Source organism: Carlito syrichta, unplaced genomic scaffold (genome assembly GCF_000164805.1).
Source record: "Carlito syrichta isolate Samal-C Ts95f unplaced genomic scaffold, Tarsius_syrichta-2.0.1 Scaffold312083, whole genome shotgun sequence".
Classification (NCBI taxonomy): Eukaryota; Metazoa; Chordata; class Mammalia; order Primates; family Tarsiidae; genus Carlito; species Carlito syrichta.
Window position 1 is genome coordinate 19604 of NW_007256179.1, and position 15380 is coordinate 34983.

The 15380-nt window shown below is 43.8% G+C and overlaps 1 protein-coding gene and 1 pseudogene across 2 annotated transcripts in view; one reads left to right on the plus strand and one right to left on the minus strand.

Annotated features, from left to right (window-relative positions):
• Window positions 1-6919: 6919 nt before the first annotated feature.
• ZNF329 (zinc finger protein 329) overlaps window positions 6920-15380 on the minus strand; it is an 11408-nt gene continuing 2947 nt past the window's right edge. The window contains exon 2 of the mRNA XM_008069524.2: window positions 6920-9574. Within this exon, the coding sequence (XP_008067715.1) occupies window positions 7944-9566 (1623 nt within the window). The 5' untranslated portion in view covers window positions 9567-9574 and the 3' untranslated portion in view covers window positions 6920-7943. The remainder of the gene's footprint in view (window positions 9575-15380) is intronic.
• On the plus strand, window positions 12699-13597 carry LOC103272036 (annotated as a pseudogene). Its single transcript, XR_505095.2, has one exon. The product of XR_505095.2 is annotated as a chromobox protein homolog 3 pseudogene (transcript).

Genomic DNA, 15380 nt, shown 5'->3' on the forward strand with positions numbered 1-15380 from the left:
TAAACATCACAAAGTAGTACAACAGTTGTCATCTAGACTATAGCCGGAAATGTTCACAGCCTCTCCTAAGGGAGGATGGCATATGCCTGCCCTGTGACTTCGGGCTTGGCTGTGGACTTCCCTCAACAACGAAAGGTGAGTGGAAGCGTGGTGTCCTCCTGAACCGAAGCTTCTGGAGCCCCTGTGTGATTCACCTGTTCTTCCCTTTCACAAGACCCATGGTGCCCCAGTAGAGGGAACTTCCAGGAGTGAAGGCTACTTGGAGTCAAGCAGCAGCCAAGCCATAATGGATGTGTAACCCTGGAGTTATGAGCCTCTACGATTCTATCATTTGTTTCTGCAGCATAACTTACTTAAGCTGACTGACACAACAAACCACTGGAATCTGCCTTTTTAGAGGGAAGGATTACTTCTGTACTCTCTGTACACCTATCAGAAGAACAAAAATGAAAAATAAAATGGGCATGTCCGATGCTGTTGAGGAACAGCAACAGGAACTTTGTTGTTGATGGAGCCACAGAGGGGTACAGTCACTTTGGAAAAGAGCTCTGCAATATCTCTCACAAGGCTAAACATTGACTGTATGGTCAAGGGAGCATACTCCTAGCTACTTACTCAGGAGAAATGAAGTTATGAGCAGACAGGGTTGAACTTCATCGGCAGCCTGTGCTTCTGGAGAAGTCCCTCACCCTCTAGCTGTTACAATTAATGAATCCAAAGGGTGTGGGTTCATAGAAATGAGAAACACGGTGGCCCTAATCACAAGTATCCCCCAAGTCTCCATACGAGACAGGAGAGCCTGTCTGCAACTTCCACCAGCATTCTTAGGCTTGGGCTTGTCCTATGATGTTGAAGGTGCAGTCCCCTCAGTCAATCAAGGAGAGGGGAGTGGGAACAGAGGAAAAGGACATCTCTTCCTTAACTCTTCTGAGATGTCTTTTCACTAATGACTTAATTAATAGGACTTAATTTTCTAGACTAGTTCTGGAATTCAGGGCTGTGTGAATGCACAAAGGGTACCCAGCTAGTGCCATGTCCACTCTCAAAGTAGACAGAGACCAACAAAAGTTTTTTGTTTCTTTTTTTAAAGTTGGGCTTATCAGCTTGCTGGGAAAGGGAACACACACTGAATACTTCACTAAGTGGGGGAAGGTTAGAGGTGTAGAAGAACTAGAAGGGGAGTTTATTAGTTATCCATGGCTGCTATAACATATTACTATAAACTCTGTAACTTAAAACCACCCATTTATTCTCTTACAGCTCTGGAGGCCTGAAGTCTGAAATCACTTTCACTGGGCTGAGGCAAGCTGTTGACAGGGCTGGTTCCTTCTGGAGGCTCTGTGAGAGAATTCCATTCCTTGCCTTTTCCAGCTTCCCTGGCTCGTGGCCTCTTCCAACACCTTCAAAGCTCATCACTTCCACCTCTTCTTCCACTGTCCCATCTCCTTCTCTGACTCTGACCGCCTGCTTCCCTCTCATAAGGATCCTGGTGACTACATTTAGGGCCCATGTGGATAATCCAGGATAAACCCTCTACTTCAAAATCCTTAACTTTGTCACATCTTGAAAATCCCTTTGCCATATAAACTAACACTCCAGGAGACCAGGGATTAGGATGTAGACCTACTTGGGAGATCATCATTCAGCCTACCACAGGGAGCTCCTGAGGATTGAATTAATGAAAGCAACCAAGCCTGTGGGAGAATGGAGGAAGTCTGAGTCTGCCTCATGCCTGTCAGTTCCACACAGCTTTGGACATTAGACCTGACATAGACAAGGCCCAGCACTTAAGTTTTGGTGTCTCTAAAGCAAGGGCTGCTGTGGATGGAAAGATTTCCTATGCTCCAGGGGAGACTTTCTCATTTGTACAAAAGCAAGGTGGTGACCCTGCAGTGACCAGCAAGGAGCAGCCACAGGAGGGTCAGGCATAGCAGAAGGAAGATTTCTTTTAACCCATGTGTTATCTTCCCCTTGCTGCCACTGAAAAATTACCACACACTTAGCAGCTTCACACAACACAAATTTATGTCAGAAACCCAGGTGGGCTTTGCTGAACTCAAAGAGTCACCTGGCCTAGGATCTTACCTGGAGGCTCTGGGGAGAATCTGCTTGCAGGTTCATTCAGATTGGTAGTAAATCCAAGGTGGTTATAGGACTAAAGTCCCCACTTCCCAGCAGCTGTCAGCTTCTAGAGGCCCACCACCTACCCTGGCTTGGCACCAGCAGGTTTCATTCTCACACATCAGATCTATCTTCTTCCTTAGCATCTGACACCAGGACAGGTTTTCTAACTATAAGAGTTTGTGTGATTAGCAGGGGCCTGTGTCAATTATTCAGGAGACTCTCCTCTACCCTGATTCCCACTCTTCTCAGGCTTTGAACTGGCAGTTGCTCAGGCTACCTTGGAATCCATCTGGAACTCATCAGCCACATCTCACCATCTCTGCTCTGGTCATATTTTCACCCTCTGTAACTGAATTTTAGCAGTCCCCGCCTTACCCACACTTTCACTTTTCACTGTTTGTTACCGAAATCAACTGGTCTGAAAACATTCAGTGGAAAATACAGAAACAATTCATAAGTCTTACATTGTGCGCTGTTCTGAGTACTGTGGTGAAATCTCACTCCATCCTGCTGCATCTCCCCCAGAATGGGAATCCTTTCTTTGTCCAGTGAATCCACACTGTTTACACCTTCTGCCTGGTAGTCTCTTAGAGGCCACCCTAGTTATCAGATTGACTGTCACAGTATTGTAGCACTTGTGTTCAAGCCCCCTTATATTATAAATTAAACTAAGTCATAGCTATGCATAAGAAAAAACACAGTATACAGCCAGCCCTCCATATGCATGGGGTCCACATCCATAGATCCAACCATGGGTTGAAAATATTCAAAGATCGGGACCTGCCTGGGCAACTTGGCGAGACCTCACCATCACAATAAATCAAAAAATTAGCCGGGCGTGGTAGCGCTCGCCTGTAGTTCCAGCTACTTGGAAGGCTGAGGCGGAGGGATCGCTGGAGCCCAGCAGGTCGAGGCTGCGGTGGCCAGGAGCGGCCACTGCACTCCAGTCTGGGCGACAAAGTGAGACTCCAACTAAAAAAAAAAAAAAAAATATTCAAAGACATTGCATCTGTACTGAACATGTGCAGACTTTTCCCCTAGCCATTAGTCCCTAAACAACACAGTATAACTAATTACATGTCCTGATATACATTTAGATTGTATTAGGCATTATCAGTGATCTACAGCTGATTATGGGAGGATGTGCATAGTTCGTATGCAAATATTGAGCCATTTTATATCAGGGACTTCAGCATCCACAGATTTGGTCTCTGAGGGTGGTCCCATCCCCATGGATACTGAGGAACGACTGTGTATAGGGTCAGTGCTGTCTCAGGTCTTAGCAATCTGACAGGTCTTGAAATGTATCTCCCTTGAATATGGGGGACTACTGTATTTTCATTACAGTCATAATTCCTGCTTATTTGAGAACACCTTTAAAAAAAAAGCAAGGGGAAAACAATTCACACAAAATCATGTGACACCTCTTCTTTGGGTACTTACTCTCTGGCCACAACTGGTCTGGCGATGAGCCCATCCCAGAATTTGAAACATGGGACTATGAGGCCAAGATACAGTCGACGCTAACAATACAATGTGTGCAGAGTTTACTGGAGAGCTGCAGAGGTCCACAGGGAGTGCCCAGACTGGCCCCCAGCTGTTCTGGACAGGCCACAGGGATCTATGTATGTCCTGATGACACACCAACCATCACAGACACACAAGTCTGTGACTTATGACTATATATCCTGGGAATGCAAGACCATTTTCCTCATTCTATAATGTTTCAACAAGAAATGTCTACACCTCATCCTTGGTACTGCTCACCATGTGAGCTGCCTCACTTCGCTGGGGGTCATCCTGTGCCACATAGGATGTTTAGCAGCAGCCCTGGCCTCTACTTGCTAGCTAGATGCCAGTTGCTTCCCCCCACCCTTCATCATGACCACTCACATGTCTCCACATGTCCCCTGGGGGGCAAATTGTCCCTGCATGAGAACCACTGTTCTATAGAATGGGCAAATATGTTTAAGGGCTTTCCAAAGTGGAATATTAAACAGCACTGACAAAAACTACAACCAGTTACAGCAACATGGATGAGTCTAACAGACAGTGCTGAGCACTAGGACGTGCGGTGTGGTTCTACTTACATAGAGTACTCAGCAAGCAGGCTTTATCCAGGGGGTTGCTACAATGGAGCTTTATGGCAGGGCTTCAGAGAGACAGGACTCAACTCCCACAAGGGCAAGTGGGGGTTTAAAATCAAGGAGCAGAGTGGGAGTCAGTGGGTGGAAAATTACTAAGAGAAAACCTCAGGGATATGGGGGAATTCTTGCTAGACAACGCAACAGAATTTTTGTTGAAGGCAGGTCACAGTAAGAAGATATTGAGGGTGGAGGATGAGGAATTAAATCAGATACCAAGGAGGGAAGATTTTGCTAAACTGACTTAGCAGGATGTTTGCTCACAGTGGATCCTACAAGGACAGAGAGAGAAGCCCCAGGTCAGGTCTCATGAAGCAGAAAGTTCTAGGAGTCTGACTTGAAGCTGGGTCAAGGAGAGTCTTTGCAGTATACTCTTCTGTATGTGGGTTATATTAAGACACAAACCCCTGGACAACCTTCTGGAGGACATAAGTCACCCCACCCTGCAGCTAGGTCCCTGGGACACAGAATTACAACCTTCCAATGAGGTCCCACTGACCCTCCACTCTCATGTGCTTCTTCCATGAGATCACCACCTTAAAGTGGGTGGGGACTTTATTTCACCAATACTTTTGCAGGGTCATTCTCTGCCTGTCTCCCCTCTCCCTGACTCACCTCCTCTCTCCTATCTCAGCACAGTTTTCAACTCTAGTTGCCAATGCTGGCTGCCTACCCTCCTCTGTGACACAGCTTCAACACGAACCTGGGCCAGGTCTAACTGTACCTTGGGAGGAAACATGCACCATAGAAGCCACAACTAAGACAGCAGATGTGAGGAACAATACTCCTAGGAGGGAGGGATGGCTGCCAGAAGCCCTCCCCAGCTGGCTTGAGGGTCAGGACCTCAGAATTTCAGCACTATTGAGACACCAGGTGACAGAACCCTGAAGCTGCCAATACCAGGGAACTGGCTCATTCTAGTACTGTAGCTTGTCACTCAATGCCACTATTTGGCCAAATATGCCTTTTCCCTTGGGGAGAAGCCTGTCTAGAGGAACTATTGTAACTGCATGCATAGAAAATGCCTGGTGGTAGCCGAGCTCGTTGGCTCAGCCTGAATCCCACGCTTTGGGAGGCTGAGGTGAGCGTATTGTCTGAGCCTGTGGGTTCGAGACCCACCTGGGCACCTTGGCGAGACCTCATCTCTACGATAAATCAAAAAATTAGCCGGGCGTGGTAGTGCATGCCTGTAGTTCCGGGACTTGGAAGGCTGAAGTGGAAGGATCACTGGAGCCCAGCAGGTCGAGGTTGCGGTGGCCAGGTGCGGCCACTGCACTCCAGTCTGGATGACAGAGTAAGACTCCAACTCAAAAAAAAAAAAAAGAAAAAGAAAAAGAAAAGAAAATGCCTGATGGTATCCCATTAAATCCCTGAAACTTCAGCTAAAATCCAACCCAATTTTCTGTTCACCCTCTGGACCAAGAGGAGGAGTATTTGATGAAGAATCTAGGAATAAGACAGTAGAATAGGATACAGAGTGTGTCAAGAAAAAGACTGAACTGAGTTTGCAGAGGAACCAAACAACAGGTCCAGGGCCAGAGATGTTTCCAGACGCGGCTATTTGTTCCTTCTCTTTGTGTGAGGTTTCTTCTCCTCTTCCCTTCCTCCTCTCCCACCTCCTCCTGGCTTGCATATTGGAGGAGTGGCTGGGCCATTTACACAAAAGGGGTGCACTTGGAAAGCAACGGATTTGATGGGGGGAGTAAACTTGCTTGACATATCTTCCTTCAGTTAACAACACCCAGGAAGAGACCACAAGCACAAGCCAAGCACTGAATGGTTGTGGGTGAGGTATGGTACAGTTCCAGGGATGCTCTGTTAAGATGGCAGCTCAGATTTCACCTCCAACAAACTTCAAGGGTCAGGATATCTTATCCACTCTTTTGAGATGCTGATGAAGGGTTCACTACACAGAAAAGGACACTCATACACATCCCCCAGCAAAAATTAATTTAAAAGTTTGCCCATACATTCAAGGACTACACTGCACTGAAGACAGGTGGGACAATATCACCCTCTCCTCCTTTTTGGGGTTCATTCAATGGTTCTTCCTGCCAGGGAAGGGCACCCACACAGAGAAGCCCAAGATGCCTCATTCAATTTCTAACTCATGCAACTCACACAACTCACAGTCTAATTAGCTTAGAATGGGCTTCATTCTGACTCTCCCTCTGTAGGAGCCAGGGAATAGAAAACAGGGCAAATCAAAATTCCAATGGCATCCACTCACAGGACTTTGAGGCTATGTCAACCAACGTGACTAGTTTTTATTTAACCAGTAGTGTACTGCCTCAGAAGGGCTGTTACAGAGTCATCCCAATGACTTATCCACAGCCTCTTCTTGTTCCCCATTCTCTAATACCTACCCTTTCCTCCACAATGACACCCTCTCATAATCCAAATCCCAAAGAAGAAAATGATTCTCATGGCCTGGCCGGTGGGATGCTCTGATTCCAGAGAAGCATCTTCTTGGATCTGCCCTCCTAAGCTTACGGCTACCCTGAAACACTGATCTAGGCCCTATCAGCAAAGAAGATCAAGGAAACTAAAAATCCATCTCCTTTTGGCTTCACTTTTTTATTCATTATCTAATTATTACGCCAACAATGTATGATTTGTAATAAAGAAAAAGAAAACAAACAATTCCAGTCTCCTAAGAAAACCATGTTTTATTTCTTGAACATCCACTTCCAATCTATACCTATATGTGCACATATCTTTACATGGCTGTAATGATAGCAAATCTTCTATTTTATGCCTTTTTTTTTTGCCATATTATGAGTATTTTCAACTTGGCACAAAACCTTTATAATTATGGTTCAGAGTAGCTAAATGGAACAAAGTATAAGTATTCTAAATGAAAACAACAGTGTGTGTAGGGGTGGCAATAACCTAACCATAACTCACTATTTTTTTGTTTCAACAATCAAAGTATCAAATCACATTTCTTGGAAGCAGCCCTTTTCCATCTTAGTAGGAGCTTTAGTCTTAAAACGAACAACTTCACTGTTCATTCAGAAACAATTTTTTCCTCCAGTTTCCCCTTTTGAAATGAGTCCTCAGTGTTCTGGCAAGATTTTAACAAAGAAATTCATTCAAACTGCACAATCTAACTATAATTCTATGGTGCTATGGGGTGGAGCTTTGAATGGGATCTCTCAACAGTACATCTTTACTGATATAGAAAAGATAGTAAGAGACCACCCTGCCAAAAGTATCTTCTGATTATACCTTAAAAGTTTGATTTAGTAAGAGTTTACATACTATAAGGTAGAAACCCCCTATTAAAGGATTCCTCATACCAGTTACTTACAGAATACATTCACAGATTCTTTCTAGTTTAAGCATTCTGATGCAAAAATGGGTGGATATCTCAAGGGAAGAATCTTCCTCACATTCTCACGTTTTATTCCAGTGTATATGCTGTTACTTTGGTACAGGCTGAAATCATCTCTGAAGCCTTTTCCACATATATTACCATCCCGTGTTCTCTCCAGGTGTTCCCTAATAAACAGATTTAACAACATGGCTAAGGAATGTCTTACATTTGTCAATTCACCAGATAGGTTGAAGAATTCTTTTCTATTGACCAGGAAGGAGTCATATTGGAAGGCACACTTCTTCATGTAGGTTTTTGAGAACAAGTTGGGAGAAGAGTGTGACTCACAGACATTATTATGCTTCCATGGGTTGCACTCCAGGGTGTGTTCTTTGATGTCGGACAAGGGATGAGCTCTTTCTGAACGTTTTCCCACACTGAGGACACTGGCTGGATCCCTCTCTGCTATGAAGTCGCTGATGTACTGCCAGGTGGGAGTTTTGCTTGAAGGACTTCCCACATTCCAGACACTGGTATGGGGTCTCCTTAGTGTGAATTCTCTGGTGCTTGGTCAGACAGGAGCTATCCCTGAAAGCTTTGCCACATTGATTACATTCATAGGGCTTCTCACCAGTATGAGTCCTCTGGTGCCGGATGAGGCCAGCAATGTTCCTGAAAAGCTTCTGACACTGGTTACACCCATAGGGTTTCTCCCCAGTGTGGATTCTCTGGTGCCTGATGAGGTATGCACTCTCAATGAACGTTTTCCCACACTCTTTACATTCATAGGGCTTTTCCCCAGAATGGATCTTCTGATGCACAATGAGGTGAGAGTTTCTGTTGAAGGATTTCCCACACTCCGCACATTCAAAGGGCTTTTCTCCAGTGTGAGTCCTCTCGTGCTGGGTGAGGTATGAGCCATCTCGGAAAGCCTTTCCACATTTGCTACACTCATAGGGTTTCTCACCGGTGTGGATTCTAAGATGCACAGTGAGGTGGGAGATGTCAGTGAAGGGTTTTCCACACTCATTACATCTATATGGTTTTTCCCCTGTATGAGTTCTTTGATGCAAAATCAAGGATGAATTTCGGTTGAAGGTTTTCCCACATTCTAGACATTCATAAGGTTTCTCACCCGTGTGAATTCTCTGGTGTTGTGTCAGAGCTGATCCATCACTGAAAGCTTTCCCACACTTATTACATTTATAGGGTTTCTCTCCTGTATGGATCCTTTGATGCACAATCAGGTTGTAGTTCTTGGAGAAGGATTTTCCACACTCATTACAGGTATAAGGTTTCTCTCCGGTGTGAGTTCGATGATGCAAAACAAGAGATGAGTTCCGTTTGAAGCATTTGCCACATTCAGTACATTTATACTGTTTCTCTCCAGGGCGATTCCTCCTGTTTTCATTAAAAGATGAGCTCAGGGTAAAGATGTCCCCAAAATCCTTACCTTCATACAGTTTCTTGCCTCTTTTCATTATTTTTTGCTGACCAACAGAGGTAAAATGGTTAAAAGATTTAACACTTTCAGGGTATTTATAGGGTTTCTCTTTGATTTGATTTCTCCCAAATTGAATAACTTCCATAGAATGGTTAAAGGCTTTCCCACAGGCATCACTGTCACCAGTTCTCTTAGCTGTATAGCTTTTCGTACAACTGTGTAAGGTTGGGTCACAATCTAAACTTCTAACAACTGAGTCATTTATATGGAAGCCGTTGGTTGTAGGAACTCTCCGTGATGGGGAAAGGTCTGAGTTCAAATGTTTCCCAAAACCAGAATATTCACAAATTACTTCCTGAACCCCTTGTTTCTCCAGAGTTAAAGTTGATTGCTTCAAATGTCTCTCCTGGTTCTCACAGTCCCAATCATCACCTAGAATGGAGAAACAAGGAGCCTCCCTGGTAAATCCTTCCATTTTTATGTCAGAGGATAATTCTTTCTGAGGAATATTCTGAGATGTCATTTTCAGTCTCATGTCCCAGGCTGAATAGAAAAAAAAGAAAAAAGCAGATTTAAGTACACAAAGCTATATGTGGAAGAGGAATGGAAAATGATGATGGGCTAGGTGTGTAGTTCTACTTGCTTTCTTTTAAAAATTCACATTAGCCGGGCTCGGTGGCTCAGCCTGTAATCCCGCACCTTTGGGAGGCTGAGGTGAGTGGATTGCCTGAGCCTGCGGGTTCGAGACCCGCCTGGACAGGCGAGACCTCATCTCTACAATAAATCAAAAAATTAGCTGGGCATGGTAGTGCGTGCCTGTGATTCTGGCTACTTGGAAGGCTGAGGCAGAAGGATCGCCGGAGCCCAGCAGGTCGAGGCTGCGGTGGCTGGGAGCGGCCACTGCACTCCAGTCTGGGTGACAGAGTGAGACTCCAACTCAAAAAAATAAATAAATAAATAAATAAATAATTCACATTAATACAGGGGGAGGTAAAATGGGAGTCAAGGGATGAACCAAGAACAGATTCAAAAGGAGCCACATAGCATATTCATCATCCTAGAGAACAGACAGGAAAAATGGTACTGGGGATAATTATCATCAAAAGGATTTGTCTGAGACATGAGAGACCAGAAGCATGCATCACTGCATTCTTGTTTCTGTTACCCACTCCCATCAGTACACATTTCCAACACCTCAACTTCATGTGCTACAACAGCACTAAATGAGCAGTTCTCACCTCAGCTCTGTGGTCACAGTTTCACATTCATAAATGGGACACAGAACAAGTACAGTGACTTTAAAGTTCTGGGTTGAAGTCCTAGATCTGTGAATGAATGCTCTGCAGGGCTGTTAAGAAAACCAGATGTCTGAGAGGCTCCGAGGATAGGGAATAAAGGGCATTCTGTAAATGGTTGCACGTCCTCATAATTATCAGTCTTCCTCTCATCACTCTCTACCACTTCATCATATGAAGACAACTTATTCTCCTTATTTTTAAAAGTAAAATGAAATTAGTTCCTTACCTCTCTTGCCTCAGAATATATGTGTGTGTATATTTATTTGTTTAAAATTTAAGATGGATAAAAACCTCAACATAAAGTAAAAGTTTAAGTTATGTAGGATGCCTTCATGAATGGGGCAGACCTTGATTAAGAAAGTTTAACAAACAAAAGTCATTCAGACAAAAATTAACAAGTTTGATATAACACTTTTAAAATTTTCATACAAGATACAATAAGAGACAAAACACAAGCGGCAGCTGGAGAGATAATACTATACAATATAAGAGACACACAGGATTAGTGCCCAAGATCTATTAAGAATTCTTACAGAATAGGCCAGTGACAATGACACACCTGTAGTCCCAGCACTTTGGGAGGTCGAGACAACAGGAGGATTGATTGAGCCCAGGAGTTGAAGAACTGCCTAGGCAACATAGCAAGACCTACAAAATTCTACAAAAAAAAAAAAAAATTAGCCAGGCATGGTGGTACACACCTGTAGCCCCAGTTACTGGGATTCTGAGGCAGAAGGATCTTTGGAGCCCAGGAGGTCAAGGCTGTGGTGAGCTGTGGTCATGCCACTGTACTACAGCATGGGTGACAAACTGAGACCCAAACTCAAAAGCAAAAAATCAAAGTGCCGAAGGAAAAAACGATCAGATACACTATCGTTCAAGAGTGAGGGTGAGATAAAGATGGCTTCAGAAAAGCAAAAGCAGAGTTCGTCATCAAGGACACTAGCCATAAGAATTAGAAAAAGTTTCTCTTCAGGAAAAGCCTCAGAAGAAAAGAATAGAAAGAAAAAAGAGCTGATGAATATATATTTAAATCAAATCCAGTGCTAATCATGAAATGCAGCAATAACAATAACTCAGGGAATTAATGGGATAGACTAAAATACCAGGCAGCAGTGAACTGTGAAATGGGAAGTTCTCAGATTTTTCATGATTCATGTTATACCTGGTCAAGTCAGGAATAAAATAAACGTAGTGTAGAACTTCTAACCCCTCAGAGTAGTGGTTTTCAACCAGAGATGGTTTTGCCTCCAGAAGACATTTGGCAATGTTTGGAGATGCTTCTGGTTAACATGACTAGGGGGCAGAGGCTATGAGAGGCCAAGGATGCTGCTAAATATCCTGTAATGCAAAGGATGGCCCTCCACAACTGAGAATGATCCACCCCAAATGTCAATAGTGCCAAGGTAGGAAAACCTTGTAGCAGGAAGGAAGAATAAAGGAAACAAGATCCATCCAGAAAAAGCTAGTCAGGAGAAAAACAGCAGCACAAAAAGAACAGCCTAAATAGAAAGTATAAAATATCACCAATAACAAGAAATATAAGTGGCCTTCATGGGCCAGATAAAGATGCTGTGTTTGATTATACTAAAAATGTGTTTATAACAAACATATCCAAAGCAAAAGGAGACAGAAGACAAGAGCCAAAGGATGGAACTGATGAATGCCAACTAAAGAAGAATTTTATGGTTCTTTATAAATCAAAGAAAAGCTTTTTTTTTAACAAAAAGTAAGTATCACAGGGCAATACAACAGTAATAACACGCCTCAAAACATAGAGCAAAGCCAGCCAGAATTACAAGAAATCAGCAAATCCAACAATGGTGAGAGATACTATTCACTTATTTATTTATTTGAGATGAGGTGTCACTAGATTGCCCAGACTGGCCTTGAACTTCTGAGTTCAAGATATCCTCCCACCTCTGCCTCTTAAGTAGCTGGGACTACAAGTGTGTGCCACCACAACCAACCACAGTGGGAGGTTTTAATGAAATTCTTTTAGTAATGAAAATTCAAAAAAACTGAATAGAGATAAGCAGGAGAGAATGTAATTAGCCAGCCTGATCACACGTCACACAGCTTATGAAAAATCATGAACCAATTGGAGACAAATGCTTTTTTTTCTTTTCTCTTTTTTTTGTCAGGGTCTCTCACTCTGTCACTCAGGCTAGAGTACAGTGGCATGATCACAGCTCATCACAACTTTGACCTCCTGAGCTCAGGCAACTCTTCTACGTCACCCTCTCAAGCAGCTGGAACTACAGGAGCATGCTACCATACTGGAGCCAAATGATTTTTTTTTTCTTTTTTAGAAAGTAGGATTGGCGAAGCCGAAAAGCCTCCGCCGGGAAGACCTCGGTCGCCATCCTCGCCCCTCCTTCCCTTTCCCGCCCCTCGGGGGATCGCCAGGCACCACATCGCGAACATAATAGCTCTTGAAGTCTGCAATAAAAAATGGCCTCCAATAAAACTACATTGCAAAAGATGGGAAGGAAACAGAATGGAAAGAGTAAAAAGGTCGAAGAGGCAGAGCCTGAAGAGTTTGTGGTGGAAAAAGTACTGGATCGACATGTAGTGAATGGGAAAGTGGAATATTTCCTGAAGTGGAAGGGATTTACAGACGCTGACAATACTTGGGAGCCTGAAGAAAATTTAGATTGTCCAGAGTTAACTGAAGCATTTTTTAATTCTCAAAAAGCTGGTAAAGAAAAAGATGGTACAAAAAGAAAGTCTTTATCTGACAGTGAATCTGATGACAGCAAATCAAAGAACAAAAGAGATGCTGCTGACAAACCGAGGGGCTTTGCAAGAGGTCTAGATCCTGAAAGAATAATCGGTGCCACAGACAGCAGTGGAGAACTGATGTTTCTCATGAAATGGAAAGATTCAGATGAGGCAGACCTGGTGCTGGCGAAAGAGGCAAATATGAAATGTCCTCAGATTGTAATTGCTTTCTATGAGGAGAGACTAACTTGGCATTCTTGTCCAGAAGATGAAGCTCAATAATTGTTTACATTGCTCTATATATATATATAAAATCTGGGTCTTGGTTTTCGATATCCTAGTATGACGAAATAACTGCATTCTAATGAAAATTAAGTTTGATAAGTTTGTTTTGAAAGTAGTTTGGGAGAGTTGTTGGGGGGGTTGCATCAGTAGCACTGGTTACTTTGAACCAATAAAAACTTTCTGTAGTTGCTTCCTTTCTCAGAAAATAACATTTGATACCATGGTATATTATTTCCTCTGCATTAGAGAACAGCTTTTCCAAATGTTGGGAGAAATTTCCATAGTCATTACTCAATCAGAATTTGTGTTCTCATATGCCTAAGGACCATTCTGGATTTTTTGTTTTGTATGTGTGTATACATAAAATACATATGCAGATGGTTTTCCTTTTCGTTGTTGTTTTTAAATATTAACCAAAACAAAAATTTTGGGTGAAAAAAAAGAAAGTAGGATTGATTTATTTATTTATTTTGAGTTGGAGTCTCACTCTGTCACCCAGACTGGAGTGCAGTGGCCGCTCCTGGCCACCGCAGCCTCGACCTGCTGGGTTCTGGCGATCCTTCCGCCTCAGCCTTCCAAGTGGCTGGAACTACAGGTGCGCACCACCATGTCCGGTTCATTTTTGATTTATTGTAGAGATGAGGTCTCGCCAAGCTGCCCAGGAGGGTCTTGAACCCGCGGGCTCAGGCAATCCACTCACCTCAGCCTCCCAAAGGTGCAGGATTACAGGCTGAGCCACCAAGCCTGAAAGTAGGATTTATTGAGAGGACAGAAAAGCTCCCACAGTAGGAGGGGAACCGAGGGGGTTGCCCAAGCCAAATGATTTCTAAGCACAAGTGTTATATTTGCTAACATTGACCACAAACTAGGCCAAAGAACATGTTCAAGTACCAGCATAACACAGACCACATGTTTAATGATCAGCATAACACAGATTTCAGCCTCCTGACTACAATGTGGGCAAGTTAAAAACCAGTAATGGGAAGAAAATCAAATACAAGAAATCAATGAGCAAAACAAACTCCTACTCATCTGGAAAAAAATGAAACCTGTTTGGCCATGTGAGGCGGCTCACGCCTGTAATCTCAGCACTTTGGGAGGCCAAGGCAGAAGAAATGCTTGAGCCCAGAAGTTTGAGACAACATAGTGAGACCTTGTCTCTACAAAAAAAAAAACACAAAAATTAGCAGGTGTGCTGGTGCACAGCTTGAGTTCCAGCTACTCAAGAGGCTGAGGCAGAAGGATCCCTTAAGTCCAGGAAGTTGAAGCTACAGTGACCAAGGACCATTGTACTGCACTCCAGCCTGGGAGACAGAGAGACCCTGAGAAAGCAAGGGAGGGAAGGAGGGAGAGAGGGAGGTAGGGAGGAAGGGAGAGAAAACCTATTTCTCAGTAACTCACAGATCAAAGAGAAAACTTGACAGAAATTAGGAAACGCCTAGAAATGCACAATGATGAAAATAGTACATCTTAAAACATGTGCCAGGCTGGGCTCGGTGGCTCAGCCTGTAATCCCAGCGCTTTGGGAGGCCGAGGTGAGTGGATTGCCAGAGCCTGCGGGTTTGTGATCTGCCTGAGCAACTTGGCAAGACCTCATCTCTACAATAAATCAAAAATTAGCTGGGCGTGGTAGCGCATGCCTGTAGTAGTTCCAGCTCCTTGTAAGGCTGAGGCGGAAGGATCGCTGGAGCCCAGCAGGTCGAGGCTGCAGTGGCCGGGAGTGGCCACTGCACTCCAGTCTGAGTGACAGAGTGAGACTCCAACTCAAAAAAAAACAAACAAACAAAAAAAAACATGTGGCAAATGAGGATGCAGCTAACACAGTTCCTAGACAGAAAATGTTGGTCAATAATGACTATATTTAAAAAAGAAGGCTACTGCCTTACTAGACTCTGTTGGGGCCAAGTGTTCTTTTTTTTTTTTTTTTGAGTTGGAGTCTCACTCTGTCCCCCTGACTGGAGTGCAGTGGCTGTTCCCGGCCACCAGAGCCTCAACCTGCTGGGCTCTGGTAATCCTTCAGCCTCAATCTTCCAAGTAGCCAG